The sequence below is a fragment of the Nannospalax galili genome, unplaced genomic scaffold, assembly GCF_000622305.1.
Source record: "Nannospalax galili isolate Female #2095 unplaced genomic scaffold, S.galili_v1.0 scaffold109, whole genome shotgun sequence".
In the NCBI taxonomy this organism is placed as follows: Eukaryota; Metazoa; Chordata; class Mammalia; order Rodentia; family Spalacidae; genus Nannospalax; species Nannospalax galili.
This window is the reverse complement of record NW_008360315.1, coordinates 1,965,077-1,990,088: the sequence shown is the minus strand read 5'-3', so window position 1 is coordinate 1,990,088 and position 25,012 is coordinate 1,965,077. Positions and strand designations below refer to the sequence as shown.

At 40.0% G+C, this 25,012-nt stretch overlaps 2 protein-coding genes across 5 annotated transcripts in view; one reads left to right on the top strand and one right to left on the bottom strand.

Annotated features, from left to right (window-relative positions):
* The window catches only part of Palld (palladin, cytoskeletal associated protein), a 298,300-nt gene extending 280,806 nt beyond the window's left edge, over positions 1 to 17,494 (top strand). Inside the window, 6 exon segments of the mRNA XM_029559540.1 lie at positions 4,052 to 4,146; positions 6,159 to 6,291; positions 10,217 to 10,424; positions 13,115 to 13,280; positions 13,809 to 13,942; positions 15,216 to 17,494. Of these exon segments, the coding sequence (XP_029415400.1) occupies positions 4,052 to 4,146; positions 6,159 to 6,291; positions 10,217 to 10,424; positions 13,115 to 13,280; positions 13,809 to 13,942; positions 15,216 to 15,388 (909 nt within the window). The 3' untranslated portion in view covers positions 15,389 to 17,494.
* Positions 1 to 25,012, bottom strand: part of Cbr4 (carbonyl reductase 4) — a 175,707-nt gene that overhangs the window by 105,094 nt on the left and 45,601 nt on the right. The gene's annotated exons all lie outside the window — the stretch shown is intronic.

Genomic DNA, 25,012 nt, shown 5'->3' with positions numbered 1-25,012 from the left:
CGATTAAGCAAAGGGTGATTTTCATGAGTGCTCGGGTAGACCAGGAGGAACAAACTATTCAAAGAATCTTAGTCACAGGGCTCAGACCAGTTTCTAATGCCTACAGGTCCAAGTCTCTAAATATGGGCAGAATTTTAATCCTTTTAAATGGAAATGTAATTAAAGACAAAAGGAGGGGTGAGGATCTAGCTCAGAGGTAGAACCCCAACTCCACATGCATAAGAGAATTAGGTTCACTCTCCTGCACAACAAAAAGGGATGTGGGGAGTCTGAGGCAAACCTACAGGTGGCCATTTGGGCACAGTGTGCAGATGGCTACATCTCATTAGCGTTGCTCTGAGAGGATTTTGATACTTGGTAGTAGCCTGTTATTTGAATTCCAAGAATACAACTGCTTTTTCATCCTGCGTCTTAAGTAGCAGGTATGTCCAAATAGGTCACATATAGTTTTTGTGAATCATATCTAGATAATGGGATGAATTTTACTACATATTTTTAAGTGGCATTGAAACCAAAACAAGAGACAGGCCATTTTTCTACCTTTACTTTGGCATAAAATTCTGTGACTGTAGAAGCGCTGTTTGAGAAAGTTTTTAACGCTGCCATAACTGCAACCTCATGACATCTGTTACTGCCTATTTAACTGTTTTGGTGTGTTTGTAATTTGTGAATTTAAAATGATGTAAAAAAATGTTCTAAGTAGACACAGAAAGAAAATCAAAATGAGAAACCAACTCTTTCAAGATACATTCGTCCCAGAAACATAAAGCACAGCTGACAGAAAGCTGAAACTCCTCTCTGTCTTCAATGCTTGTGCTGGAGAGCTTTAGTGTCAACTTGACACACCTGTGTTGAGGGAGCCTCAGTTGGGGAATTGCCTCCATTAGACTGACCTGTGGGCCATGTCTGTGTGGCATCTTCTTGATTGTTGAGTGATGTGGGAGGGCCCAGCCCACTGTGGGTGGTGCCATCCCTGGGCAGGTGGGCCTGGGTTGTATAAGAAAGTGGGCTGAGCAGGGGCCAGGGGAGCAAGCCAGTAAGCAGCATTCCTCCATGGCCTGTGCTCCAGCTCCTGCCTCCAGGTTGCTGCCCTGAGTTCCTACCTTGGGCTCCCTGATGAACTGTGACCCGGGAGACCTAAGATAAAATAAACCCTTTCCTCTTCAAGTTGGTATTAGTCAAGAGTATTTTGTCACAGCAGTGGAGAAACAAACTAGGACAATGCCCTTAATTTTTTTCTAATATTGAAGTGTTTGGGCTCAAACATGAGATAACTAATAGACTGTGGCCCACATGATGTAAAATGACCAAGTGAAAGGGGAAAAGACCAGGGTGCAAAAATTAGTGCAGTAATGAGACACAGGAAGCAGATCTTTGTTGAGAAGTGGAAATAATTAGAGACGGCAGCCCAGAGAGGGGGGAGAACAAGAGGGAAAGAAAGCACTAATGTTGAGCATTTTAGAAAATAGGATATTTTTCCACCTGGGTTATTTTTTGGGAATAAGAAACATATTGTTGGCCATCTCCAAATTTTACTTGGGATAGAACACACAACCCTAAACACATACAAACTGGGTTGCGTGTTACACTCCATGTACACAGCCCAAGCAATTCATCAGAGACCAGAGAGATCACAAGTTTAGTGAAATACTGCGTGATTGTGCAGTGTTACACCAAACAGTGCCAAATTCAGGATCACGAAACGTTTATTTTAGACTCTAATCCTATCTTTAAGACACAACAGAATCTAAACATGAATGTTTGACTGTGTTTTGTTGTGTTGCTAAGCTACTTTGTACTGCGTTTGGGTTTTGGATGGCTATTTTGTAGTTTGATATTTCCTCCGATTGCATTATGTATACAAGTGGCAGGCTTTTCCAAAGGCTCGTGTGCCACAAGTTAAATTCATAAATTATGAAACATAAATGTTATTTTCATATCATATAAATACTTGGCTTTGCATGACAATGCATCAAATAGCCTTTCAAGCTGGGTGTTTAATACAGAATCACTCTAACAGTTCAAATTTATTTCTTTGTGGCTTTAAACTCTGTGGACTTTTTTTTTTTTTTTTTTTTTAAATAGTCAAGCAACACAGCTGAGTTAAATAGAAAGTTAGTTTGTTGGTTGTGTTTTATGGGACGGTTTCTTGGATGATCCTAAGCTTCACCTTAAGCATTTGCTTCCATTATTAATTCACGGGTTAATAAAGCAGATAGAAATCAGAAAGCTAAAACCAAGCGCAAAAATGTGCATGAGAGCTTACTAATTATGATGACTTCTAGAGTTAATTTTAATGATTAAATCATGTAATCCTAATTCTTTATGAGCAGTCTCTAAGCTAAGATGATCAGACTTAAAACCTGAACCTTCTAGTAATGCAAAGTGGAGGCATCATCAAAATGGTTTCACTAAACTCTGGACTTAATTTAAAATAAAAAGATTAAAATTATAAAATTTCTTAGTTTGGATGCTTTCTAAAATGTTCCTGTATTATTTAGTAGTCTATTACTTTATTACATTTATTTATTTGTTGATTTAGTGTGTGTCTGTGTATGTATGTAGGTACACCCTTACAATAATGTACGTATGAGGTTAAGAGGCCGGCTTGCAAGAGTCAGTTCTCTCCTTCTACCATGTGGCTTCCAGGGATCAAACTGGGGTTGCCAGGCTTGAATGGCAAGCATCCTTACCTGCTGAGCCATCTCACTGACCCAGTAATATATTTAGCCAATAACAATGAGGTAATCAAAGTAGTAATTCCACCCTTGAAGACAAGTGTTGGGAATACTGGAGAGGCGCACAAATCTAGTGGTAGGAAACTAATTACGTTTTTTTCTTTGTTTCCACTGCTTTCTACTTAGTAATTCCAGTTCTCCCCTGGTCTGCATTACATCCTCAGTGTCTGTCTTTTCTGGGTGGTTATATCCCCTTGATTTGGGGAGACTGGACAACCAGGTTGACTGAATTCCCACCTTTCATTAAATCCTACTGTGGGCTTCTCAATAAGCTCTCTCACTGTGCTCCTACGGCAGGCCCTCCTCACTCTCTCTCTCCCAGCTGGAACATGGTTCTTGAGAACACACTGCTTTGCTGCCTGTCTGGGCAGCTTGCAGTGAGGGTTTCTAATCAATCCTAAACCAGACATCATGAAGTCTAGTTACTAATGATGTATCTACCCCTCATTTTCATCTCTTGATGTTTCTCTACGGTCAGCACCAGAATTTAGAGGTAGATCTGCTCACTGTCCTGGAAAGCGAAGGAGGAAATCATCAACCTTGCTAGTCCATTAGTAATAGTGAAGAAAAAAATTAAGTTGAAACCAAAATCCAGAGTAGTAATGGGTGATTTATTCTTGTCATCTGCATCCCCTATCTCATCTGTCTACCCATACAACAGCACTTATCAATTTAAAGTTGGAAAATTTAACAGATAAGACAACTTTGATTAGCTAGGCCATTACCATGGGACCCTTGTGTTCTAAGCATCGTCTGCACAGTGTCACACTGCCATGATGCTCGCCTGACCCCATGCATACGTCTCACAAGGATACTTATTTTATCATGCAGACGTCCCTTAGTGCATGGGGTGGACAAAAGGGATACCACTACATTTAATGAATAAATTACTAAGGAGATCTGGCAGAAAACTAAAATCATCTAAGGATTTCAGAGTTGACCACAACCGTAAATGTTTGAGCATGAAAATGGAATCTGCGGAGAATAATATCCTTCTGCTGTACTTTACAGTACAGCTTCATGTGTTAGGGAAACCTTACTTTGCATATTAATCAGATGTCATTTTAAATGCCATGCTATGTAAAACAGGAAGCTTATTTAACATTCAGAGAACGTTGTCTCTCTGAATTCTTTCAGTAAATACAGTTTTACCCAACAGCTTAATGGGGGAAAGTGCTTTTCCAAGAGAGGTGGGTTTGTAACTCATGGAACATGACTGTGAAATAACGGGAGAGTAAGATGCTAGACATGCTAGTGTGTCATGGTAACGGGTTTGCACAGCACATGATGTCTTCTCCTGATGTCTCTCACAGGGCCGCATAAGTTGTACTGGACGGCTAATGGTGCAGGCTGTCAACCAAAGAGGTCGCAGTCCCCGCTCTCCCTCAGGCCATCCTCATGCCAGAAGGTATTTCAGTGCTCCTTCCCTGGGTGTTACTTCTTATTAATTTATTACTATAAATTCACTGTCACCACAATGAGAGTATGATCACAGAAGTGGACATGATCAGAAGACAAACCATGAACACAAACCTAAAGTGTGTGCTGCCTTTACTAAGCCCCATTTGCCGTTTAGTAACAGAATGAACAAATATGTGCCAAGCTTGTTTAGATACATGATCACTGGTTTGTTAGGTAGGACATATTTTGTAAAATATGTGAAAATCAAGATTCAGCGTCTTTATATGGTGCATGAACATACAAATACTAGCAAATGAACACAAAATGTTCAACAACAAGTTGAAGCCAATGGCTGTGTAGGTTGACCATTATAGGCTAGTGCCACTAGATTTCTTTAAAACCAGCTAGTTTATTAAATGTACATTTTTAAATCACTTAGTTCAGAACATAACATCATGAGACCACAAATCTTGTAGTAAGTATTGTTATACTGTAAATAGTCAAGAAAGGATCTGCTAACACTAGCGTGTGCTTCCATTCCCCAGTACCTGCATCTGTGAAAGATGCTGAAACAGTAACGGCTGGCAGGGACAGGGCTTTACTTCCTAGTAATGGATTTGAATTTTAAAAAGAATGTGGAGCCGGCCATGGTGGTGCACGCCTTTAATCCCAGCACTTGGGAGGCAGAGACTGGTGGATTTCTGTAGGCTCAAGGTCAGCCTGGTCTACATAGGGAGTTCCAAATAGTCAGGGCTACAGGGAGACCCTGTATCAAAAAAATAAAATAAAATACAAAAGAACATGGTAAGTCAATCAGCCTGTGCAGACACAGCATCCTAAAATCCTTTACTATAAAATACACCCCAAGCCTGCAAACACCTTTAGAGGAGAGATAAGAATAAGTGAGCAAGCACCCAGCAGGCGGCTTGCCAGTATCACCACGTGTGACTGGACCACAGAGCCTTTGGTTTGGCATTTGGATGACAAGCACCCGAGCATGTGCAGAGACGGCTCTGGCTGTAGCAGTTCCCGGGATCCTATAGCCACAGACCTGCATCTAAGACTGAAAACACATATTTAATATTAGGCCCATAACCTTGCTTCATGCTCTTGTACTTTTCCTGTGGTCTGCAGTGTATTTTAACTTTTCTGTGCATCAGTGATCCCTACAAGACATCACTGTATTTGGATGAAGATTAAACTATATGAAAAAGCTGGTAACCATTAGCCTGATACACCTGATAATCTTTCCTTTGTTCCCCTCTAGCTTTTTCTAGTTAAGTGCTTTTCTTTTTCTTTTCTTTTATAAATCTAGCAGTACTGAGGATTGACCCTAGAGCCTCATGCATCTAAGGCAAGTGCTCTATCCCACAGCTACAGCCCAGCCCTCCACTGTTAAGCTTAGCCTTCCTAACGATTTCTGACAGAATCTGTATTCAACATTTTGCTCATTTCTCAAGTCTCTGCTGAACTTACTTTGTTTCATGCCTCGGATGACATAAGGAAAACACACAAAATCAGAGGGATCTGCAGAGCCTTCTTTTAAGGCAGAAAATAATACAAAATAAAACTTGCCTAAAAAGTATATTTATTTTCCTGATTAGCATAAGGAATTTTGATGAGAAATACATCCAATTTTTATAAAGCAAGAAAGTGTAATTAGCTACAAAATTAAAATCACAGTAAAGCTGATAATTTCTGTTGAAAAAGATTTGGTAATAAATGAGCAAAAGATGCTGTTGTTTCTAACACAAAGCCTTAAAATGTTTATTTAGGAAAAGGATATTCTCAAATATAGCAAACCCCTTCTCTGCTTCCCCTTGTGATTCATATTTCAGTACTCTGCTAATTTCAGATTATTAAATTAATCATAAACTTCTGAATAAAACAAGATTTTGCCTTGCTCATATTTTATGTGTAAACCTTGGGAATGGGTATCACTTAGAAGGAACTTAGCACTCCTGGGAATAACTACTATGCACGTTCTAGTCACTGGCCTGTCATGTGTCTCATTTCAAGGCCTCGCTCTAGATCCAGGGACAGTGGAGATGAAGGCGAGCCCATTCAGGAGCGCTTCTTCAGGCCTCACTTCTTGCAGGCTCCTGGAGACCTGACGGTTCAAGAGGGCAAGCTCTGCAGGATGGACTGCAAAGTAAGTCTGTCCGTGCCTACAGCGCTGTGGGCTCACTTTTTGTTGTATTTGTCTACAGTTCCTCTGGTGAAGCCTACAATGACCCCAGCTGAAGAGAAATGCACCCCATCTTTATATGCAGCTTGCATCATGCATTTTCTTTAATTTTAAATTTATATTAAACATGTTCTTTATTCTGACTGCTATACAGAAAATTTCAGAAAATTACTGGAAAGTCTCATTCATCACCCTTTTTTTTTTCCTTTTTGTTGAAATAATGTGATGAATCTCCCATGTCCTAATAATCAGGTGATCTTTATGTGTACACAAATATGCTATCCAGATATTGACTCTTTTATTTCCCCCATTTTCTCTATGACTTAGTTATCTTTTCATTGTTGTTGTTTAGGTTGGCTAATTTTATTCTGTTCATTCTTTTAATTAGTTTACAAACAAGCAGGCTTTCTTTTGGCATTTTCAGTCATAGTTTTGGTTGGTTTCTCGGCCCCTGCTCTGCCCCTCACCTCCCTACCTTCCCATCCCCACTGTACCTTTCCCCCCAAACACACACCAGTATTCCCCATTCTACTTTCAAATCTCATGTTTCAAATCTCATCTTAACTTTTAGCCCTTAAATTTGGATAAGGTTTTTAAAAATATTTGGGCTCCCTCTGCTGGTCCTCTCTGGGACTGCTGCTTAGAAGATGTAGACAAGTAGAGGTCTGAAGTTTCTGTGAAAATAAGCTTCATGGATATTTGGAAAGAATACCTAACAGTTCTTTTGCTCTTAAAAATCTTTCTTAAGGGGGTATATAAATATGTAAGTATAATTATAAAGGTTATATTTTATGCATCATTTTCCCCAAGGCATTATTAGACAGTGTTACCATGAAACCTCTTAAGTACATGGGTACATGACCCCATCGCCAAAAGATAAAAGACTGTGGAAAAGTGACATTTTTCCTAGAAAATATTTATATGTTTCTTCGGGAGAGAACACAAATTTAAACCCAGACAGCGGGAACATGCCACTAGAGTGTGCTGCTTGAGCATCTTAGCAGGCCTTGGATGTGTGCTTGCAAAACCCACGTGCAATGGCTGAGAACACACGTTGATATTTCTAAAACTGTCATACCCATAACCTTAGTTCATCCTGACAGCATCACTCTAGAGGATGCAACAGTAGAAATTATGATTCCCTTTTTCAGTGTGAGAGGATTTGCCAGTGTTCACAAGATAGAAATAGGAGGACCATCTGTGTCTCTTATCCCTACTCTGGGGCTTTACCCCAATCCCAAAAATTTACTTCATAATCTAGTAGATGTATTTGATTATCTTTTTTTAAAACAGGAAATGTAGTGGGCTGGAGAGATGGCTCGGCAGTTAAGAACACTGGCTGTTCTTGCAGAAGCCCCGGGTTCAAATCTCAGCACCCACATGGCAGCTAACAACTGTCCATAACTCCAGTTCCAGGGGATCCAACAGCCTCTTCTGTCCTCCATGGGCATTGCATGACACGGGTGCACTTACCTACATGCAGGCAATGCATGCATACACATAAAATAAAAATAATTTTTTTAAAGTAAATGTAAACCGCTGAGAACATACAGAAAGAATAAACATGCTCTTAAAAATATTTTATTTTTCCAACATAATTCATCTCATAGTATTATTCAGAAGTTGAGTTTTTATGTATTTACTCCACTTTAAATTAAGAATTCACACATTAGGGGGCTGGGAAGATGGCTCAGTTGGTAAAGTGCCCTCTGCTCAAGCATGAAGACCCAAGTTCTGATCCTCAACACCCATGTAAAAAGCAGTGCTTTGTAACCCCAGTGCTTGTAGAGGGGTGCGAACAGGTGAATCCCCACACTTCATTTACCAGTCAGTCTAGCCAGCCAGTGAGCTCTGAGTTCAGTGAAATGCCCTGCCTCAAAAAAATTAGGTGGAAAGTAATAGGAGGAAGACACGTGACACTGACCTCTGGCCTCCACATAAATGTGCATGCACACATGCATATACCCATTTGAACATGTACATTTGTTCCCACACGCACACACAGACACACACACAAATTCACATCAGAACTACTGTATGACCCAATAGCCCCATGAAGTTAGTTGCCCACTTCAATGGGGAAAAAAAAAAAGAAATCTCAATCTATATAAGCTTTGAGGGGAAAAAAATCTTGACAATCCAAACACTACAGAGCGTGCTTCCCCCAAATCCCCCGCCCCTTTAACCCCTGCAGCACATGCTCAGACACTGTGTTCTACTTGGTACTAAACCTAAGAGGCCCTTCCCACTCCAGGAACAAGTGTGTACTTCTCTGTCCTGTTTCCACGTGTATCAAGGGCACAGAAGGTTCAAAATGTGGCCAGCTTGTGACGACTTTCCGCTCCTAAAATCATGCTTTCTTCACTTACTCACCAGAAGTACAGGTGACAGGAATAGGACATCCTCATTTCCCTGAGCATAAGTAACTCCACCCACTGGAACAGGCCCACGGTGAACAGAATTGTGAGAGGACCCAGTGCCTTCTGCTAAGCACACTAAGCCTCAGACAGAAGACCAGCCTTCTTGTCCAGGATCTAACCCAGAAAGCCATAACGTTGGCCAAGACCTGGAACCCAGTTGAAAATGTCTACTCCCTCTGCCTCTGTACCACTAAAATTGTCCTCTCACAGAGAAAGGGTAGCTGTGGAGTGCTGGGAACAGCAAGGGACAGATGGGACAGCATAAAACCTAGAAGCCTCAAAAGTAACTGCCTAACTACTGCTGTCTCTGAAATCTCATTCTTCTAACCCATAATTTAACTGCACATAGTTTTTGACTTTAAATTCTCCACACCTCACGCATGTATAGGAGAGGCCTTGTTGGTAGTAGAAATGAACAGTCATCACAAGGCAGGAATGGAATTTGTTGTTCTCTGATGGATTAGGCACAGCAAGTTCTTCAACTGAATTGTTTTTATGATCCAACAGACATCTTTTCTTTTTTTTTCAATTTTGGTATATAATTTCCCACTAGTAAAGTTGGAGGAAGGGGAGATAAAAAGACTTTTTTTTTTTTTTTTTTTTTTTTTTGTCTTTCTGAGACAGGGTCTCCCTGTAGCCCCAGCTATCCTGGAACTCACTATGTAGACCAGGCTGGCCTTGAACTCACAGAGATCCACCTGCCTCTGCCTCCAGAGTGCTGGGATTAAAGGCGTGCGCCACTACGCCAGGCAAAAAGACCTTTCTTAACAATGTTATTTTTTCCTAAAATCAAGGGCAACATTGTAAAAAGCTGGCAGATGGCACCAGTCTCTACCTTTCACAATACAGCATGTTATTAGCAATTAAATGTGCTTGTATCTGATTTCTGGTCAACACAACTGCCATAGTCTTAAGATTTTATGATGTTCCCATTGTGATGTTAATTTGTTGAGATGACTCTGGGTGATTTCAAATTGCTCTTGTTGTTCAGTTTCAAGGATTATAAAATAATAATAGGTCTATGTGCTAATGGATGAATTAACTGATATCTCCATAGCGATGACCACTCCTTGATTGGCAGCTTTAGAGTATATACGGGCTCCAGCTGAGTGTTTGTTATTGTTATGATGGTTGCACATCTTTTTTTTTTTTCAAAGAGCTCAGAGCCCAGTGCTGACATCGCCCTGGAATTTTTATAGTCCTGGGTGAGGTAAGATGATGACAGAAATATTTTTTTAATCCCCGTTTTACTTGTCTCTAGATTGCTCTGTAAGAAATGTTTAGAAGTACTTGAGCCTCTGAGTACTGATGGAAACAATGGGAAAGTTTTAAACAAAAGAATAATATGAGCTGATTCTGAAAGCCACCTCTTGTGCTACCAGAGGAGGAATGGATGCTGGATTCTTAGCTTTCAGTGATTTCATTGTTTTAATATTAGAAAATTTACATGTATTTCCTTTCTGGTTTAGGTCAGCGGGTTACCAACCCCAGATTTAAGCTGGCAACTAGATGGAAAGCCCATACGCCCTGACAGTGCTCACAAGATGCTCGTTCGTGAGAATGGGGTACACTCCCTGATCATAGAGCCAGTCACATCCCGAGATGCCGGTATCTACACGTGTATAGCCACCAACAGAGCAGGACAGAACTCATTTAACCTGGAGCTTGTGGTTGCTGGTAGGCTGTCCTGTGATTCCTTTCTCATTGCAAAATGAATGTCAGATCACACCTGTAATCTAATTCTGCATTATTAAACAATGTAGACAATAAGTCAACATGCTGACCAAATGGGGCTGGAGAGATGGCTCAGCAGTCAAAGCACATGCTATTCTTGCAAAGGACTCAGGTTCCCTTCCCAGCACACACACACTCATTGTGTGGCTCACAACTGCCTATTAACTCCAGCTCCAGGGAAATCCGATGCCCTGTTTTGGCCTCTATGGACATTGCATACATGTGCTGCACGTACATACATGGAGGCAAAACACTCATACCCATGCATATAAAAACTAAAAATAAGCCAAAAAAATTTTAATGCTGACAAAACAGATGGTATCACCAAATTCAGTGATGGCATATAACAAGGCTTAGCAAAGTAGAAGTATGAATTTTTTTCGTACTTTGGTATAGCCACTATTACTTATCCTTCCTGTCTCCCACTAACCTGGCAAATAAAGGAAAGAATTTCACAGCTTTTCTGAGCCATACGCCTTTTCATGTCTGTGATGGTCCATGTCACAGAAAGAGAGATTAACAGCAGCACAGGCTTCCAGAATCAAAGAATTTGCATCTGTGTACAATGAGCACATTTAGTTTTAACAGAACACACAGTGATTGCAAAGTTGTTAAATCATGTTGTCATCTACACACAATTCAAAATCAAACTAAACTCAGCTTTGCTTTCTAAGTAATATTGTACGTAAGTTTTATAAGTGTTGCTACAGGAAATTACACTCTGAAAAGCTTAAATTGAAAAGACTTATGGAAAGGTTCGCTCTACCCTTAGAGTTACGCATGAGTAAAGATTAGGATTATCTGATGTCTTTCTGTAAAGGCAGCTTTCCAAACAGCCTTAAAGCCCCTTGCAAAGTACTTCATGCATGCTACCTTGGCCAGTCATCATGTGAACCCTGTGAAATAGTCAGGCATTCCTGGAGCTCCCCTTAGTAAACTGAGGATCAGACTCAAGACAGTCTCTTCCAAACACACCATGACCCACTCAGCTTTTATAAGAAAGAGTGGCAATGGGGATAAAGCCAGGAGGTGTGGTCTATAAAATCCTGGATAAGGATTCTAATAACAGCACCAAGATGTTTTTTCCACAAAAAATGCAGTAAATATAAATATATGGTCATGCTGATTGTTTAACCATTCTTTAAAATGTTATGCAAAGTATTCTATATGCCTACATACTAGGGTTGGTTTTACTCATTTCTCAAACTAAAACTGTTCACTTTTCTCCTATAAATATGCCTGTTAATCATCAGGATGTAGCTTGAGGGTCCAAGAGACAAATCTCAGTACATTGGCCAGAGATGGCCATGCACATGAACATGAACATAACCAGTTCCAGTGCCCGTCTGTGTATTTGTTACCTGTGTCGCCGCTGGGAAAGAGAGACAGATGTTTCAGCTTCTGTACATGAAAAACAGACCATAAAGCACCACAGCATTTTATAGGGATTAAATCACAAAAAAGTGTGTATGAAGTTCTACAGAAGCATTCCCCTGCATAGCTGTGCTCCAAAGTGGTACATGCCATCTATGGGGAGCAGTTAGGATATTAATATGAGTTTTAAATGCTTTATGTTCTATTCAAAACTAAGACTCAGAAAGAACATGACGTGAGCTTCTGCTCCCAGTTCCCCCAAAATAATCTTGACCAATATCCATGTAAAACTCAATAAAGATACAACCCTCTACACAACACAAGGTCTAAGGCATTTGAAATTTTTGGTAGGATTTCTGTCCTTGCTGAGCCCTCTCCTAACTGCTTATTGTGGTATCTGTCACTCTAGATAAGAGAGTAGTAACAGGAAGCTGGGTATCTTCAGTTCATTATTCACAGCTTTGAAGAAAATCAAACTTTATTCTTTCTCTGAAATTGTTTCAACCAGGGAGCCAAGAATGTCATTTTCCATTGTCTGGTAATATTCAGGGTATTAGTAACCATCAGTTCTGATTTTTTTTCAGACTAAATAATAAAGTCCTTTTTTACATGATTTCCTTCCTATATGGTAATCATAATGCTGTCTTTTTTATAGCTCCCTTCAAAGAACACAAATTAGAATTTGTAATTTATAGGATTTTCATTCATAATTTATAAGTAACTATTTAAGGCCACCAAATTTAGATAAGCTTCCCTCTCCTGGGTTTCCCCCTTTCAATCCTGTAGTATGTCTCATGTTATGAGTTATGAATCTTCAGAATCTTCAGAGTACACACTTCAGGATGCAGCAAGGGAATCCCGGTGGCTCCTGCTCTGGACTCATGCCCTCAGTGTCACTAGGGGGCAGCAGTTGCTGAAGGCTGTGAACACAAGCTTAGCTAGAGCAAAGCTCTCCCAGATGCCAGCTAGCCATGACTCAGGAATCCCAGGTTCCCTTGGGCAGGCGTTCTGAGGAGCAGATGGCTGGGCGCTGTGTGGGCCTATCAGTCTTGAATTAATTGAGGAAATAAATGAGTGGAACAAAGCAGACAAACCTTTGCTTGGTAAAAGAATAAACTGACAGCACTAGACTCTTACCACCTAAAGTGAAAATGCTATCATAAAAGAGCTATTCAGACAATGTTTCAAAAGCCTTCAGAATTCGTTGTAGTGGACCTTTTGTGAGTCACTGATAGACAATTCATCTCATGTTTTCTTAGCCAAAGAAGCACACAAACCCCCTGTGTTTATTGAGAAGCTGCAAAACACAGGAGTTGCTGATGGGTACCCAGTGCGGCTGGAATGCCGTGTTTCAGGAGTACCACCGCCTCAGATATTTTGGAAGAAGGAAAATGAATCACTTACTCATAGCACTGACCGAGTAAGGTAAGACTCCTCAATGGCGTAATCAAACGGTAACCGCTCGGTCCTCGTGATGGGTAAAAAGATACATTTAATATAACTTGCAAATTGGTGTGTGTAAAAGCCATGCTAGGGACAATATTGAAGACAAAACTCTCCTTGCCAAAATGTAGGTTTACACTTTCAGAATGAAACACTATTGCTGTGGGATAAAGCACATTCTGACTTAACAATAGCATATTTTTAAGGTGTAGATATCAAAAAGAAAAGGTGAATTTATTTGATTTGGTGGTGACAGATTATTGAGTGGTTCTGCAAAGACAGATCCTCCTGTAGGAATTAGTGCGTAGATTTATTAACCCTCTTGAGGACTGCTCCTGCTCCACTCTCCCATTAGCTTAATGGGGCTAGCCACCTCTCCTGAATAAGTCTAATCCCATTATCTGCTACTTGCACAATTCTGCTTCTAATGACCTAATTTAAAATGATGCTTCATGTCCAAAGCCACTTTTTAAAAATTTAGAGCCCTAATGGCTCTTCCCTTTTCCCCAGCATGCACCAGGATAATCATGGCTACATCTGCCTGCTCATTCAGGGAGCCACAAAAGAAGACGCTGGGTGGTACACTGTATCAGCCAAGAACGAAGCCGGCATTGTGTCCTGTACCGCCCGGCTGGACGTCTACAGTGAGTGTCGCCTTCTTTCATCTCACTGCTATTCAAACTGAATGATTAAGAATTCGATATCTGGATAGTATGTCACGTTACTCTAATCTTACAAACTCCAGCATTTTATTTGCCAAAAAATTCATCTTGCTCTTTCTCTTTCTATTTATAGTTTCTCGACATTAATAGTGACACCCCACCAGGAGAACAAACACCCAAGTATCACTCAGGAACTTGATTGATTAGCAAGATAAGCATGTTGGCTTCTTATGCTGGCTAGTCAGCTGAGCTTCCCTTTCTCAAGCATCTGTATGAGTTAACAGTAGACAAAGGCATACATGGTTTTCACATGTTCTTATTACTGTGTTCTGAAAATGGCTGTCTTTTAATATGTCTTCTTGTGTCATAACCCTTCCGATCCTGCTGCACTCTTCATGTCTGTACCACTGATTCTGGAATGTGTGCTTACATAGCTAAGTGCTTCACACGAATGTATCCTAAGCAGCTCAGCCATAGACTTCCAAATGCTTGAGTGTGTGCATTTGTATACATGCATCATAATTTTGTCAAAGCCCCTAATAGAGTCACAGAATAATACAGCAGCATTGACATAAGGAAAGCCACTAGGAAAACATCAAAACTAATTTCAAATTTTACCTTGATTGAAAAAGAAAGTTCTTTGAGGTTCTTCAATAAATGAATGGCCTCAGCCAACTGCCCAATTCTTTTCAATTTATTAATGTTAAAATAGCCATCTAGAATTCCTATGATTACTGAAGAAAAAATGTTTTTGAAAAAGGAAGATAGGTAATATTTAGGAAGCTTAACTATTTTAAAGGCGTGCCAGTGCTGTAGTATTTACTAAAATAACAATGAGCCTGTTTTGTACTGCCTTTTACAGCCCCATGGCCACATGTAAAGAGGAAACAGGTCATAGTCAAGTGAAATGCAAAAATACCTCTAAATTGTCCATGTGTCTCCCACAGGCATGTTCAGGTTTTCCCAAAGAATATGTATGTGCCTGATAAGTAGCAAAAGATACTTGTTTTGTGTGTGCTTTTTGTTTTCTGAGCTGAGTCCTCAGTCTGCAGCCCAGGCAGGCCTGGAACTCACTGTGCAACCCGTGCTAGTCTCAAACTTGCAGCAGTCCTCCTGCCTCAGTCTCCCAAGAGCTGGGATTGTAGGTATAAGCCGCCAGGCTCTGCTCAAAAGACATTCTGTATTTGCTTGAAACATATAAAGGATTTCCAAGCACATCTTTGCTAAAAATCTTAATTCACTCTTTTCTTTGTAGCCCAGTGGCATCAGCAGCCACAGACCACCAAGCCAAAAAAAGTGCGGCCCTCAGCCAGTCGCTATGCGGCACTTTCAGACCAGGGACTAGACATCAAAGCCGCCTTCCAACCTGAAGCCAGCCCATCTCACCTGACTCTGAACACCGGCTTGGTAGAAAGTGAGGACCTGTGATCAGCATCCTTGTCGAAGCTGAAAACTCAACAGCCATTGCTTTGACCAACTTATTCCTCTGTCACATTACGTAAAAGGCAGAAGCATACTTTTGACTTTAAGAAATTTTTTAAACCACCAAAATCATATTTTTTTTCTTACTTGATAGAGAGTCTATGTAGGTGATGCTTATAGGAATGTACACTTTGCACAGAAAATTCACATTTACTGTCCAAGTTAAAACTTTCGGAATTGCTGTGACTTTTAAAGTGGTCTAAAATGCCAAAATACTAAAGGAAACCAACTGTTCAAAGGTAACCATGATTCATGTTATCTCCAAGTGCCTTTAAACACAAGCTATGGGTGCTACATAGCAGAGCGTGATAGTGTGAACTGTTTGGCGGGGTACTACAGAGACTCTATAGCACAGTGTCTTCAGACAGCTACAGTGAACCAATGCGATACCTAAGGATGGGGAAGGAAGGAAACAAAGAAATCCAAGTGAACGCCTTGTCCTTGCAGATTGCTTACAAGAAATCACAAGGAAGGAATTCCTTGCCTTAAATTTATTCCTATCAGGAGTTTCCCAACAATACCTTAGTTTTAACCTTTTTTGCGTAGTATTTTCTTTTTCTGCTCTTTAGAAAGAAGCTTATTTACAATCCACATTGAAAGACTAATTTAAACTTAAATAATATAAAGTGTTCTGAAGAAAGCAGACAGGTATTACAGTCCATTCCACAAGAGGCATCCACCACACAAATGACCAAGATATATATATATATAGTGTTTGGAGGAAACACGGGTTTTGGAAGCAGAAGGAAGGGTGACGGAAACAGAAACACAACCAGCACACTTACAGCATATTCATTTAGATGAAAGTAGTGATGCAGGCCAGGCTTTTCTGTGGTTTTCTTCTCACTCTTGAAACTAGGTGCAAACACACTGCCGTTCACAAGTCAAGGAATCTAGGGTCTGGAGTGCATGTGCTGTGGAGATGTCTGTATAGCTGAAGTTTGCATAGCAGTTGAAGATTTTAGTGTGAAGAGCAAGTTGAACATAGATTGAGACCACAGGAGTGGTTTAGGTGAGAAATTGCCTGTAGGATCTAGTCTACCGAGGGAAATAGAAACTTGAGAGACAAAAACAGGTTCGTGCTATGATGTGTTTCTTTTCCACTGGCACCAAGATGTGGTGAACGGAAATTACTAGTTGTCTTCACATCCCTGACGCTGTGGAACCTTGCCTTGAGAAGGTACCAGGCTCCAAGTATCTGTAAGGCCAAGTCACCAAGACCACTTTTTGAATGCGTGATTCTGCATCAGATAGACTGAGTTGATTCTGACCAGACTTGATGGCTTTAAGTCGGAACCAATAAATTTTTTTTTAATGAGAGAAAATAATTTGGCCTGATAGTATAAAACATGAGGCTTTAATGGTACTTTGCTATGAAAAGAAAACACTGTATGCCTCATGCAAAACATATATATTGTTCATTATTTATAAAACTGTTGAACTTTCTTAGCTCAGTTACTCAATTCATACATAATATTTCTTAAAATAATTTTATATCTGTAGCCACCCCATGTATTTCATGTACTGCTTCACTTATACAGCTTTCTGCTTCTTTTCATGTTCTGCTTTCGTAAGAACACCAACCAACAAGTTTTACCTGATTATCAGGCTTGAGCACTGGGTGGCAGATGTTCTGTGCAGTGTGGTACAAGTCTTTGACCACGCATGCATTGCTAATGTAGGATTTAAGATTCCATGAAAGGGGTTGGGGATTTAGCTCAGTGGTAGAGCACTTGCCTAGCAAGTGCAAGGCCCTGGGTTCGGTCCTCAGCTCCGGGAGGAAAAAAAAAAAAAAAAGACAAAATAAAAAAGATACCATGGAAGGTCTCATGGACCTCTCTATTGTAGAATTATGACCTATGTCATAATATACTTGCCAAATTTTTCTGAATGTGACCTTTTTGCTAATTTGCTGGGCTTGGGATTAACTAGCATTATTTTGCCACCTTTTATGTTGTATTTATAAAAAAAAGTACTATCATACGACTTTGGATTGTTGTGCTATTGTAATGTGGAGTTAACATCAATAAATATTTAACAAACAGTAGTTAAAACTTTGTGAAACTAAAGAGTCAATTGTTTTAGTTTTCTGTTTTAGTTCCTTGCAGGTGTGGGACAGAGGACCCACTTAGTTCATCAGCCAGAGGCTGCCCTCCAAAATCTGTAGGTGTTCTTTCCTCCCCCCATCCCTCCTCAAAGCCAGCAGGGAGAATTTCCTTCATGTCAGACACTCTTATGCCTTGATTCTCTTTTGCCCCCTCCCTTTTAAACGTGTACCCAAATAAATCTGCCCTGCCCAGATAATCCCCATTTCTTAAAAGCACTAGGTTTAGGAACTTAATTGTACCTCAGAGCCCCATTCAGGTGGCTTGGGAGATAGATGACTAGGTAGGTAAACTGTTTGCTGCATAAGCATGAGGACCTAAGTTCAGATCCAGCAACTGCATAAAAAGGTGCTCATGGTGCTTGTCTGTAGCTCAGTAATGAGGGGCAGAGACATGCAGATTCCTGGGGCTTGCTGGCCAGCCATCCTAGTCAGAAGAGTGAGTGCCTAGTTCAGTGAAGAGACTGTGTCTCCAAAATTAAGGTAGAGACATCCTGACATCCACCTCTGGGCTCTACATGCAAGCATACCCACATGGGCACATACACCACACAAACAAAAGAAAAAGAATCCCTTCCAAGTGGCATTGAGATTTGAGACTGATGGAATGAGAGAAGGCGTGAGTATGTGACAATGGACTAGGATACTGGGTGCTGCTTGAGAATTCTGCCTAATATGCCAGTTTGTTACATGTGTGCATGTACATTCAGTGTATTTACAGATGCCATGGCTAGATTAAAAGGGCATATAAAAAATAAGATGATCTAAGTTAAAAAGTGAGAAAAACCATAAGAGCATCAGTTGACTGAGGAATGAGACCATCTACATACAGGCATATGGTCGTGCATGCATACATATCACAATACTAGCTAGATAACGGCCACACAGACAATATATTTGACCCTAAGGATTTCCCACTACAGGAAAAAAACATTAACCTAGCCACTTACATAATTCACAGCCTTCCTTAAATGAAAACCTTCTCTTTGACATAGTTATGTAATGAATCTTTGAGTATATATTTGGATTAGATCAGAATTAGACTTTACACAGTACCCTATGTCCTGCGACTCTTTTCTTGTTCTGTATCTTAGGCAATCCATTTCACACACACACACACACACACACACACACACACACACACACACACACACATATAGTTTCAGTTTTATCAAAATTTTTTTCGTAATGATTCTGGGCTTACAGTTTTTAGGTTTTTTTTTTTTTTTTTTTGAGACAGGGTCTCCCCTGTAGCCCAGCTGGCCTGGAGCTCACTATGTAGACCAGATTTGTCTGCCTCTGTCTCCCAAATGCTGGAATTAAAGGCATGCACCACCATTATATATTATATCACTGAATTTGTTCTTGATTCTTTCCTTTCTGACCATAAGTATAAATGCAGTAATTACCTTAGTTTTCCCAGTAGCTGAGGGCTAACACTGTGGAAGTTTGATTCCTTTAAATTATGAGAATATGAATTCTATGGCATGGTGATGAAGAACTTAGGTTTTGGAATCGGCCAAGTGGGACTTGGATCTCAGCTCTGGTGACTGTGTGGAAGGGCCCATTGTAACCCATGAGTAAGTCACTTCACCTCCTCAGCTTCAGTTTCCTCACACGTAAAATGAAGAAGAACTAGGATTTCATTCTTGGGTTGTTGTGAAGGTTATATAACAGCACATGTAAAACCTTTCACATGGTATCTGGTACATACTAAGAGCTCAGGAAATGTCAGCCATTATTTTAATATAGTTTAAAAGCAATAACAACTTGGTATAATTATTTCAGTCACAAAATGTATAGTATTGGACTAAAATCTCTGAACTTGAATGGGAAAAAAATTATTGTACCTCACTGAAATCTAGAATATCTCTCAATTATGAGAATGTAGGCAACAAATAACGAGAGTATAAAAGTATCTGTCTGTCCGAATCTTTACAAGTGCTGCACATTATCTTTTTTCATGTATGTGAGTGTACCACGTGAAGGCAATGCCCACAAAGGCCAGAAGAGGGCACCAGAAGCCCTGTAACTGGAACTACAGATCATTCCACCAAATGGGAGTCCTCTGGAAGAGCAGCCCAGGGCTATTAACTGCTGAACCATCTGTCAGTCCCCTGCCATACACATCTTAAAACACCATCAACACAGCTGGGTGTGGTGGTGCATGCCTTTAATCCCAGCACTCAGGAGGCAGAGGCAGGTGGATCTCTGTGAGTTCAAAGCCAGCCTGGTCTACATAGTGAGTTTCAGGCCAACTGGTGCTACATGTCTCAAAAAGACCAAAAAAACCCAAAAAACAAAAACAAAACAAAAAAACCACCATCAACACTCAACACTATCTCAAATTTCAAATTTATCACAGTTATTAAACCTAACAATATAGGTGATGCGGGTACATTATTGTATCATAAATGAGAGGGTTTTTTTTTTTTTCTTTTTTGTGTGTGCAGTGTATATGCATGTGTTAGTGTGAGTATGGACATATGTGTGAGGGTATGTCTGTGAATGTGAAGGCCAGAGTCCTCTATAGCCCTCCACCTTGTTTTTTGAGATAGAGTCTCTTACTGAACCTGGACCTCACTGACTAGCTAAACTGGCTTGCTATGCAGTCCAGGTGATCCTCCTGTCTCCACCTCCCACTCCCTTAGTGCTGGGATTACAGGCACCAACTACCATGTCTGGCTTTTTACATGGGTGCTGGAGAGCCAAAGTCAGGTCCTCATGATTAGACAGCAAGCACTTTATCCACTGAGCCATTTCCCTAGACCCATAAATCTGGTTTTTAAATGCTTGATAATTATTTTAGAATGATTTTTTCCTATATTTTTTATGCATTGTAAACATTTCAGTAAGATTCACTAACATGTCAGGGCATGAGCTAAAAAAAAAAAAAAAAAAAACAAGAAAAAACCATCCCAAAAAAAACCCCCAGGGGGCTAGAGAGAGATGGCTCAGTGGTTAAGAGCACTGGCTGCTTTTGCGGAGGACCTGGGTTTGGTTCCCAGCAACCACATAGTGGCTAACAACTGTCCGTGACTCCAGTTCCAGGGGATCTGATGTCCTCTTCTGACCTCCATGGGCATTGCACAACACAGGTACACTTACATACACACAGGCAATACACTCATACACATAAAATAAAAATAATAAAAATATTTTTTAAAAAGAAACTCCTAGAAAAAGAAACATAGCAAGTATATTCACTCTAGCATTCTGCAGGAAAATTTAATTGCTTATTAGAAGAAATAAACTGATTTAGTCATACAGTGGAACATTACCATTCAGGGCTAAAGTGAAAAAACATATTTACATCTGTGAATATGGATAAAGATAAAAAAAAAGTATTTGGTGACAAAAGGATGTGCATATTCTGGGATTATTTATGTAAATTGATTATACAAAATTTTTTAAGCAAACCTTTTTTAAAAGATGCATGGAGGGGCTGGAAAGATGGCTCAGCAGTTAAGAACACTGGTTGTTCCTGCAGAAGACCCAGGTTCGAATCCCAGCACCCACATGGAAGCTAACAACTGTCCATAACACCAGTTCCAGGGGATCCAACAGCCTCTTCTCTCCTTTGCGGGCATTGCACGACACAGGTGCACTTACCTACATGCAGGCAATACATGCATACACATAAAATAAAAATAACAAATAAAATATTTTTTTAAAAGATGCATGGAAATCATACCAAATTCAGGAACTGATGGCCTCTGGGAAGGACAAAGAGTCAGGTGGTCTTCAGAAAAGCCCATAATGCTTTTTCTTCTTTTAAGGGAATTATATGAAGAATGGAAAAATATCTGTAGGTGTAGGTAAGTATATTATTCTCAATATATATTCTCCATATTTGAAATAATTGACATGAGAAACTTTCATTAAGTATTTGAGAATTTCATATAATATATTTTGATCAAATTTAGATCCCCTCCCCCATCTGCACCTCCCTACTATCCCCCACCCAATTTCATGTATATATACCTACAGGATCTAACTTGTGTCCCCAAATGCCCTTCACTGTGAATCCAACCACTGGAGCCTGGTCAATCTACCAAGAGTCTCACCTTCAACAAGACTTCCCCAAGTCTATTCTGGGATTTTTTCAGGTTTGAGCTTGTATGGGACTTGTGCATGCCATCAGCATTGCTGTGAGTTCATATGAATAACTGACCAGCTGTCTGGAAAACTTTCCCTGTGGTTATCTACCACCTCTGGCTCTTGGAATCTTTCTGTCCCCTCTATAGCTTCTTATTCTCTGTACACGGGCCAGTTGTGGGTTTCTGTATTAATCATCATTTGCTGCATGAGGAAGCTTCTCTGGTAAGGGTTGAGAGATGTATCAATCTATAGGTATAACAATAAGTCACCAGGAGTCAGTTTAATATTTGTTTAGCAGAATAATAGTATTATGCTCTCCCCAATGGCCTGTGACCTGTCTAGCCACATGTCCCTAGGTCTGATATCAATATCGGGTATGGGCTCCATCTTATGAGGTGGACCAGCAAGGACATGGGGACAGGAGAACTCTTATCCACTACTGCTGGGAGTGCAGCCACTATGGAAATTGGTGGAGATTCCTCAAAGAGCTAGGACTCAATCTACCATATGGTTCAGTCATGCTACTCTTGGGAATATACCCCAAAGACTCTATATCCTACTACAGAGATAACTGCTCATCCAAGTTCTTTGCCCCCCCCCCTTTTCATAATAGCTAAGAAATGGAAACAACCTGGATGTCCATCAACTGATGAATGGATAATGAAAGTATGGTACATTTACACAATGGAATATTATTCAGCTGTTAAAAAAAAAGAAAGAAATTAGCTTCTGGTCCCAGGTGCAAAGGGTCATGTGTCATGAAGCTTGTGGAAATCTTGGATTATCCTCTCCATGGTGGACAGCCTGGAAATATTTAGGAATTATATGTGAAAAGTAACAATCCAAACTTCCTGAATCCTGGAAAACATTTTGTTATGACACAGATGTGAAAGCTAATGTCTCATGTGGCCAGAGGTACAACTGTTGCTGGATCTCCAAGCCAGGTAGAAGACCTCTTCACCTCACAAGAGCAGAGTAACAATTACTTGGTTTTTTGTTGTTGTTGTTTTGGTTTTTTGGTTTTATTCCAATGGCCAGCTATCAAGGGAAACTGGGACTCCTGGGAAAATTGCTGCCAATGAAACCAAAGTAGCTTGTGAATTTATTGTTATTCAATAAAAATTTTTATTTATTACTTTTATTTTATGTATATTGCCTGCATGTGTGTACGTGCACCCATGTCATGCAATTCCTGCAGAGGTCAGAAAAAGGCATCAGATCCCCCTGGAACTGGAGTTTCAGATGGTTGTCAACCTTCATGTGGGTGATGGGAATTGAACCCAGGTCCTCTGCAAAAGCAGCCAGTGCTCTTAACTGCTGAGCCATCTCTCCATCCCCAACAATTACTTTTATAGGAGGTATAATCATTACAAAGATTTCAAATCTTCCAATAAAAGTTTAGGATAATACTTCAATTACTGACTATAGCAAAGTAACTCACTAACATGAAAATATAAGCAAAATTATAGACAGAATTGTACATCAACTGTATTTGAGAAGGAAACAACTTTGGAGAAAGAGGAGGAATATATATGTAAATGCATAAAGGAGATACACACAAATTATCTGTGGTATAACTCAGAATAAACTTCCCTTCTTGATTGAATGGATGGATTGCTGTTGGCTATAATTTGGGTAGTACTATACAGTCTTGTCTTTGATGTATGTAAGAGTAAAAAATGTGTCAAGGGAAGAATGTTCTATATAAGAAAATCTCCCACCTGTAAGTTTCTGTTATGTGAAATTCTTGTGCTTAAATAATGCCCATTATCTCTTTCTAAACTGAAAATTCTGGCTGTAATAGGTGAGCTGTTAAATGACACCTATAGAAGAAATCTCAAAAATAGAAATCATGCAAGACAGGCAGGCAGAGTGGCAGAAGCCAGCCTCATCTACAGAGCGAGACTTTCAAGCCAGGCAAGGCTATATAGCAAAATTCTGCCTCCATTTTTTTTTTTATTCATAACTGGTCAAAATGTTGGGAATGAGTGAATGGGCATCTATATCACCTCCTCAAAGGCTCTGGGAAAACACAGAAGAGGAAGCAGAAAGAATGTAAAGGCCAGAGGATGTGGAGGAGTGTTGTGAAGTGTTCTGGACATGACACGGTATTGTACCCATGAACTCACAGTAGCACTGACTACCTGTACTTTACTGAGCCCATCAACATTCCTTATAAGGCCCCACCCCTTCCTGAGGAGCTACAGGCAGTTAATGGCTGCAAGGGGTGGGGCAGTCCTATGCCTCACTAGTGGCCACTGCCAAGTTGTCCTTACCTTCACACCAATAACCCCCACCCATGTTCATGCAAGCAAGACCAAATAAGTGTGGTGGGCAAAACATACATACATACACACTAAAGCAGGAAGAGATGTGGCAGAATAATGAGCTTGGTGAGAGGGGAAAGGGAAGGAGAGAATAATGGGGAAGATAATCAAAATACATGTATGAAATGTATAAAATTATGAAAGAATAAGTAAATTTTAAAAATAATTTTAAAGAGAAGGAAAATGCATAAAATAAAGTCTGAATAGAAATAGAGTTTTTGTGGGGAAAGTGGAATCTTATGAAAAACAAAGGAAAACTTGGATATAGAGTTAGTCTAGGACCACAGGAAGATTTCAAAGAAAGTGGACAGCGGCTGGCAGCCAGGTGTCAATATTCCGTTTTCAGGCTTCTCTATGTAATTATCTCAACTAGAACTAAGGCTATCTGTAATCCCCAACCCAGGACAGTGGCCTGAGAACACATGACTCAGTCATGGAGGAGAGTTTTAAAAGGTCACCATAACCTGTATCATGAATATAAGTCATTACACCTGAAAGAAGCTGGGCCTGTGACTGGATCCACTACTACAGGAAGCCTCTGGGAACACAACCACTTCACAAGAATCTGATGAAAGAACAGGTGCATTCTGTATGACTGGAAATACTGGGGGGAAAAATTGTATCTGTATTGACTATGTGCAGCTTTTTTCTTACCACTACTCTTTAAGCAATATGGTAGAATCACTATTTACATAGCATTTACATTGTGCTAGGTATTACAAGTGATCTAAAGATGATTTAAATACACTGGAGGATGGATGTTAGTTATATGCAAATACTGCACTACCTCATAGATAAAGACCTTGGGCAGTCACGGACTTTGTTCTCCCCAGGGTCCTGGATTCAATCCCCCGCAGATACCAAGCGATGACTGTATTGAACAGGCAAACTATAAAAGACTTTAGGCAACCAAAAGCTAATGAATGCCCTTAGTAGTTCCTAAATTTACATAATGCTAAGATTTTCTTTTGGAAAAAGCATCATTGTTTTTAGAACTTTTTTTTTCTTTTTTTTTTTTTTTTTTTTGTTCTTTTTTGT